The following is a 7350-nucleotide window of genomic DNA, read 5'->3' as shown; positions in this document are numbered from 1 at the left end:
TAGCATTTGGATACCTGTGGCAATTTCTTTATTTAGACCAGTGAAATGCATTTCCCTTAAAATGTTTGATAAATTGTTACAGCACATGCCTTATATCTGCAACTAAATACCATATCCATACCTATACATATACCATACCTGCTTGAAGTCCAGCAAGGGACCTTTGTTGCATGTGATACCCATTTCTCTCTCAGCCTCTCTGCCACTAACTGTCCATTAAAGGCAAATATGCTCCATAATAATAATAATAATAATGATAATAAAAACAAAAAGACTCAAGGATTCATTACATTTGCTCTGATAGACTCTGACCTCTTGCAGCTTGACTTGGATTTGTCTCACATTACTTGCTGTGTCTTGACTGAGACTTGTCCTGAGTTTCTTGTGACTTGGTCTCCAATGATGTACTTCCTGGCTTTAGATTTATCCAGATTTGACTCAGACTTGTCTCCAGTGACATGAGACTTGACTTCAGATTTGACCTGCAACTTGCTATGATAAGACATGATGAGACCCAACCTGAATTTGAATCGGACGACTTGAGAGCTGACTTGGACTACCTGTAATTACTTGTAACGTGACTCTCAAATGAGTTGTCACTTAACTTGTCTGAAATGCGTAGTGACTTGATTTGGACTTGTCTTAAATACCTAAAGACTTGACTTGAGATTTGTTTTGATAGTCCTGAGATCCAACAACAGGCTTCTTGATGTACTTGAGGCTAGACTTGGACTAATAACCTACAGTATAACCTGAATTGAACTTGTCTTGAATGACTTGAGGCTTGACCTGAGTCAACTTGCCCATTAAGTCTTATAATCAGCTTTGCTCTGTAGCGTTGTTTCTTTTCTCCTGGAGCTCCATGTCCAAATCTCTCAGCTGTTTCAGGAAGCCCCAGTTGGGGATGATCCGCCTGCGTTTTTTCACGTGCTCGATGGCGTCGACCACTGTCATGTTCTCACAGATCATGAGGTAGGCGAGGAAAAGCGTGGCAGACCGACTCCTTCCCATCACACAATGCACCAGCAGTTTATCTGGAGATGCACAAATAACACAATCAGGAAGTTGGTACATTTATTAATTATTTAAAGGGTCAGTTCGTTCAAATTATACATTTTTGCACTTTCTTACTAGTGGTATGTAACCCAGAGATATCTACATTTTTTAATTCTGCTGCCAAACCATTATGAGGACGCCAAATAGAAATTAATTTGTAGGGCTCAAAGCAAATAAATTAAGCACAAATCAAGATGGGTGGTGAGTCTGTATCTGTAGGGGGAAGAGAGTTTCTGTTTGCTTATGGCTTCAGAGACTGAGGAACAGATTTATGGATTGGGAAATTTCAAATTACCACCACTAAAGCACACATTCTATATATTTCTATGTATTTCTTATTTCTATTTCTGTTATCAAGTGGGTTTTATTTTATTTTTATATTCTTTTTTTTTTTTTTTTTTTTTACATGCTTTTATGTTCATTTTATGTTCTTTTCATTTGAAGCACCTGGTGCATGTAATTGCTTTTATTGTAACGCACTTTGAGCTGCAATTCTTGTATGAAAGGTACCATACAAATAAAGTTGTTATTATTATTCTTATTCTTATTATTATTTTTTTTATTATTATTACCATCATTATTATCATTATTATTATTATTATTATTATTGTTTAGTGTTTTTTCTGTAATTTGGCTGAAATGACCCTTTGTGTCATCTTACTCTGAGGGTTGCTTAGTGTTTCTTCAATAAACCGGGAAGCAGAGACAAAATACTGGCTGAGGTCAAACGTCTGAACGTCCTCTGCTACCACACCATAATAGACGATGTCCATGTCACTATAGTAACCAGCTCCGGTGTCCACGTTATTCCATGTCCCTTCTGCTGCATTCAAGATGTGAGTAATCCCCAACCTCTTCAGATTATGTTTGTCCTTTGCAGTCTCCCTGCAAGAAGCCAGTGTGAATATTCTTTTAATCCTCTATTAATTTATTCGTTTTAGTAATTTAATGCTTTTTCACTTACTCGTCCCCGATGTAGGTGTTAGGCCAGACCTCGTTGACATGGGTGTAAGCCACACTCCCACGGTTGAGGATTTTCTCCAGCTCATAGCCCCCAGGTGTGACATATTCCTCCACTGGACTGGATTCCTCCACTGCCTTTGTAACATTTATCTTGGTGCCAGTCTTTGACTTGTGAGAAGCCATTTTCTCACTGTGGCTTCCTTTCACACATGATTTATTGGCTTAAGGGAGAAAAAGAAATACCACGCTTGCTTTTCTTTCCCTTTGCATTTTTCTGCCCTATACAATCATGAAAAAGCATTGTTTTGTTTCTTGTTTTTCTCATGCATCTCCAACACAACTCACCGAAAGATTGAAGTCCTTCATTTCCCTGCTCGACAATTTTGTTTTCACCATTCTGCCAACTTGTGAAGCGGTCCTTAAAGGCAGAACATGGTGAGGTTTAATTCTGGCAGGCTCAAGTCAGGGCACAGATTGTGTAACCGCTCTGTGACGGGCATCAAATGCAGAGGATATTTTTAGGGCTGTGATATGGCGGCCCCCTGACCTTAGCTGCCACGTTCCCTGCCTGTGGGGAAAACTTCCACCCAGCAAGTCCCTGCCATCCACTTCTAAACACACAACTTTAATCTCTGCTGCTGGCAGGAAGCCGTGCTTATCCAAACTTTGCACTTGCCAAAGGATACCCGTATTCACTGGAGTGAACAGGGCACTCTGAGCTTTTTCTCAGCTGTATGAGCGACTCCTTGAAATTGTGTCAGTCTCTCTTAGCCTTTCTGCATATCTTTGAGACGCTGGGAGAAACCGTGTAAGCGCTGCCTCACAACACCCGTTAAGGATGTTCTGCATCTTCTGGAGCCTCTCGGGGGGCCAAAAGATAACTGAAATGTGTCAGACTGTTAGACAGATGAGGTTTTTTTTTACAAGATGGCACATGTCTTTGATTCCCCATGATATGATATGCATGGTCCATTCAGTGATCTAAATGTGAGCCCCCAAAGTGAGAGTGTGATGATGACTGTATTGCAGAATGGCTGGATGAAGCTGCTAACATGTCAGACAGAGTTTTCACACCATCAGACTCCTTTATTTTTCCCTCATATCTTCATACTCTGCCATCATTCATTCTGACAGTGAAATCATTAAACCTGTGATATCCAATTCCTTTTAGTTTGGCAGCATCTCTCTCTCTCTCTCTCTCTCTCTCTCTCTCTCTCTCTCTCTCTCTCTCTCTCTCTCTCTCTCTCTCTCTCTCTCTCTCTCTCTCTCTCTCTCTCTCTCTCTCTCTCTCTCTCTCTGTCTCCCAGTGTGCTCTAGAGAGCATCTCTTATTAAGATAGCTTCAACGTTTCATCTCTTTTCAAAGTCTGACCTGAATCTGTATACACGCTCAGAACCACGCTGCCATATTTTTGTCATCTTGTATCAAGCCTCTTTAGACATCACAGTTGTAACTGTACAACGCTGGACTGCAGCAGTTAAGACAGTATTTTGAGAAATGTGAATAAATAAATTACACATTGTTTATTTATAGGCATACACTGTCTTTGTTTTGTTTGAGTACAGCAGGGATTTTGTCAGTTGTGCTCCATTTGTTTTAATGGTCTGTGTGATATTGATTGTGCTGTAAATGAAATGGCTATAGCAGTGTTTTTCTATATGTTTGTTACAGTTTTTTTCTAATTGCTAAAGGCACTATCTTTGAAACTATAGTCTATCTTTGCATGACTCCACACTCCATCCCAGAGAGACCAATGTTTATAGTTTTGCTAGAATTATGGTGCTTCAAAAATAACTGTTAATGCTTAATACTGTTAAAAGTTTTCAGAGAAAAACTGTAATTATAAACACGTACATTAGACTTTACATTTTAACTGACTGTTTTCAAATGGTCACTTTTAGATTTTTAAATGATTTAGAGGTTTGTGTCAAATAATATCAGTACAATATGAAAACCAGTTTGCAGCTGTTTCAAGTCACAGGAGACGAGTCCAAGTTAGTTATTCAGTAATTTAAGATAAGTCCTTGTTGAGTCATTTTAGACCAATCCAAGCTAAGTCTCATGTCTGTAAGAGTTAGTCTAGTCTTTCCATATGTGTCAAAATCCTAGGCCTTCATAAACAAATTGCAAGTCAAGATGTAAGACTTTCAAGTGTTGTGATGCTGACCATTAAAATCTAACAGCATTTGAATATTTTCCTTTCAAAGCAGTTAATAATGTTTTGTTTTTGTTGTTGTTTTTTTTACAATCATTTTAATACACAGGCATAATATCTAAAATATAAATGTATAAATATTAAAAAGCTGTTGCTGTCCAGTTGTTGCAGGAAGTCTTCAGGAAGTCAAGTCTCAACATCATCAACATCTTTAACAGACGCTTCAATCTTGCTCCAGCAGTGCAATTACATTACAGTGAACACCAAGTCTGCATGTGCATGTTTTATGTCATGTGAATACAGAGCAGATATTTCAAATGAATCTGCTCTCTGCACTGAATTATCACACAGCAATGATGAGACTTTGTGATGGGATGTATTACACAGCTGATGTTCATACTGTACAGAAATGAATGGAAACTGATTGCTTCCTGGAAGGTAGAATAATACATCCAAAAACTGAAAAACACAAAAGCTGTGATATAAACATGTGATTTGTCTTAATCAGACTAAAACAGACAAAATCATTGGTGTTTTCTTTGATTTTTATTAAAAAATATTGATACTGGAAGAAATAGTTTACCATCGCTGTCATCTCTACTTGCTGATATTACGTCGTCCTCCTCTGTAGGGCCAAGAATGAGTCCAGAATACAGAGTTGGTTCAAAAATCCAACATTTGGGAGAATGTTTCTGTGTTTACGAACAGCCTCAAGAGCATCCACAAGGGTTCGTCTTTCTTTGATCATGAGGAAGGCCAGCACGAGAGTTGCTGAGCGGCTGATTCCTCGTGCACAGTGTACGAGCACTTTACCTACACAGAACAAGAGACAGAATCACCTCAAATGTCAGCTGAAAGGTTTGCATAGCCATCAGAATTTGACTTTCTTTTTTACTTCTTATAAAGAGGAAAATATTTATAACATTATAGTGGCTTGTATTCAAGCAACAATATCAAGACCCTGAAACCAAGGCAACTAAATGGAATTCAGCCATCATTAAATTTTTATTTATGCCTGTGCTTTTCCAACTGTGTGAAAATATAATTTGTTATTTATAACAAAGATGGAATGAAAACATATGTGACTGTAAAAACTTTATTTATTCCTTCTGAAGTGTAAAATATACAAAAAACTTGCATAATTCATACTGAATTTGTTTAACTAATAGGTCTTAGAGAAGAATTCCAAAAATATTGTGTGCTGAATGAAAAAGTAAATTGATGAAGTATATAAAAACTGCCTGAATCTCCTCATGATGAAAAACAAACAACATTTAGCTAGAGTCTCCAGACAGTCCTCCACAAAGCTAAGGACATTGTGTGAGACTATAGACGTGTCAGCTTTTTCATGCATGGGACTCCCTTTTGTATTTAATGTATGCAGACAACACATAAACACATTTTTGTTCTAATCCTTCAGACTTCAGAAGATGATACATAGGTCTACTGTCATATCATTACACCCCAATCCCCTTTACTTGGGTCTGTGACTTTACCTTTCTGATTCAGAGCACTGTGGATGAAATCAGCCGTCTCAGTGAAGAATGGGCTCAAGTCAAAATGTTTACAGTCTGGTGCTTCTACGCCATGATACAGTATGTTGGTGTCTTTGTAGAAATGTGGTCCAGTATTAATGCGCTGGGGGCCATCTGCAGCATTCACCACATGTGTTATTCCCAGATTCACTAACAGGGTTTTATCCTGAGCTGTAGCCCTGTAAATAACACAAGGGATGATACAAGGAATGTCATGTTTTTTTTTCACTTATGGCCATCTCTGTAATCATACTGTGTGTTTGCCAATGCATCACTGGTGACTCAAATGTACAGATTTCACATTTGTACCACTAGTTGGCCAAATACAGTATGTGTTTGCAGCAACAGTTTCACATTCAAATCACCATATTGCAGCTGAGCCCTGAAGTGAGAATGTCACTTACGCGTTTCCGATGTAGAGGTTGGGCCAAACCTCATTGACAGCTCCAGTGGGGCGTCTGTTCTTCAGCAGAAGGCTGAGCAGATCGCAGGTGGGTGGTGTCTGATACTCTGGCTCCTCCTCTGGGCTCATATCTGCAGTCTTCACTCAAGTGGTGTCATGTAATTATCACAAAGTATAAAATTAAAACACTTAGATAACAGATAACTTTTCCTGAATACTTGATTCTCCTGAAAGGAAAATTTGAGAAGTCGTTACTGCTGTCCTGTTAGTTTTTCTTCCTGCAGGCATTTTGTAGAGGAACTGTAGTAAACTCTAACCTTATTGATGCAGCTTGCCCTGTTTTCCATCTGAGCTGGATGGAAGTGTGGTTTAGAGGCTGAGCCCTGCTGGAACTAGACAGCTGAGGATGCCAGAGTCTGGGCAGGAGCAGCATGGACTATTTATTCCTCAGATGACTTTGACAGAAGCCAGCCTGCTCGTGTTGTGACAACTTGGATTACAGAGCCATAGCAGTGTTTACAGTTTAGAAAAGTCTAAGTGATTCAAAACATTGTGAAGAATTACGTCAGGCTGCCTGTTCAAACCACAATTTGTACCTGATGGAGGGAATATAAGGCTGCTATTATTTTATCTTTTTATTTTTTAACAACAAAATGAATTTATTCTGAATGTAACATGTATTGTCTCTGTGCCAGTGACTGATATGATCATTCAAACCAAGAAAAAAACATAAGACAGCCAATATTGTTATGTGACACCTTCATTAATTATGATCAACACTGTAGATTATTCTCAGAAACGGCTTTTTCACAAGCATAACATAGTGTTCACACTGCTGAGACAACTAAATGTTAACAAACCGATGTCACCTCGGGGTCCATTTAGTAGCTATTTTGGAGCTTTTGATCACGTCACATGATCTTCCCCAGCAAATGGAGTTTGCCAGTTGTCATGGAATGTGATATGCTCAAATTTCCATTTTTTTCTGAGCACTTTGTTTTGGGAAAACTTGTTTCTTTGCTTTTCTTCCTGTATTGCTTTGTTTAGCTATGCAAGAGTTGAGAGAGCATAAACACTGGAAGTAAGAGGAAATGAGTCAAAGTTAAAAAGAATTCACTGACCAGCACCTCTAAATTTTATTGATGAACTCGATAGATTTTGTTTAATTTTAGCATAAATCGACTTGTAAACATGTTAACTTGTAGTGTTCTGGGGATTTGCGTACAGTAACTATTTCT

The 7350-nt window shown here is 38.5% G+C and overlaps 1 protein-coding gene across 1 annotated transcript; it reads right to left on the bottom strand.

Annotated features, from left to right (window-relative positions):
* Window positions 1-732: 732 nt before the first annotated feature.
* LOC128381097 (dual specificity phosphatase 29-like) lies at window positions 733-6321 on the bottom strand. The gene is made up of 7 exons (XM_053341048.1): window positions 6114-6321; window positions 5671-5888; window positions 4789-4987; window positions 2844-2878; window positions 2021-2240; window positions 1718-1941; window positions 733-1034 (listed from the first exon to the last, which is right to left on the bottom strand). Exons 1-7 carry the CDS (start codon window positions 6239-6241, stop codon window positions 820-822), a joined length of 1239 nt encoding a protein of 412 aa, XP_053197023.1. The 5' UTR covers window positions 6242-6321; the 3' UTR covers window positions 733-819.
* Window positions 6322-7350: the final 1029 nt, after the last annotated feature.

Source organism: Scomber japonicus, chromosome 20 (genome assembly GCF_027409825.1).
Source record: "Scomber japonicus isolate fScoJap1 chromosome 20, fScoJap1.pri, whole genome shotgun sequence".
In the NCBI taxonomy this organism is placed as follows: Eukaryota; Metazoa; Chordata; class Actinopteri; order Scombriformes; family Scombridae; genus Scomber; species Scomber japonicus.
The sequence above is the reverse complement of the archived record's forward strand: the minus strand, read 5'-3'. Positions and strand labels throughout refer to the sequence as shown.

Excerpts from the sequence above, each read along its gene's own strand:
- LOC128381097 (XM_053341048.1), bottom strand. The coding sequence starts at position 6,241 with ATGAGCCCAGAGGAGGAGCCAGAGTATCAGACACCACCCACCTGCGAT. Across the intron at positions 4,988-5,670 it reads CAGTGCTCTGAATCAGAAAG|GTAAAGTGCTCGTACACTGT; the intron begins GTAAAGTCACAG and ends TGTTCTGTGTAG. Across the intron at positions 2,241-2,843 it reads GAACATCCTTAACGGGTGTT|CCAATAAATCATGTGTGAAA; the intron begins GTGAGGCAGCGC and ends TTCTCCCTTAAG.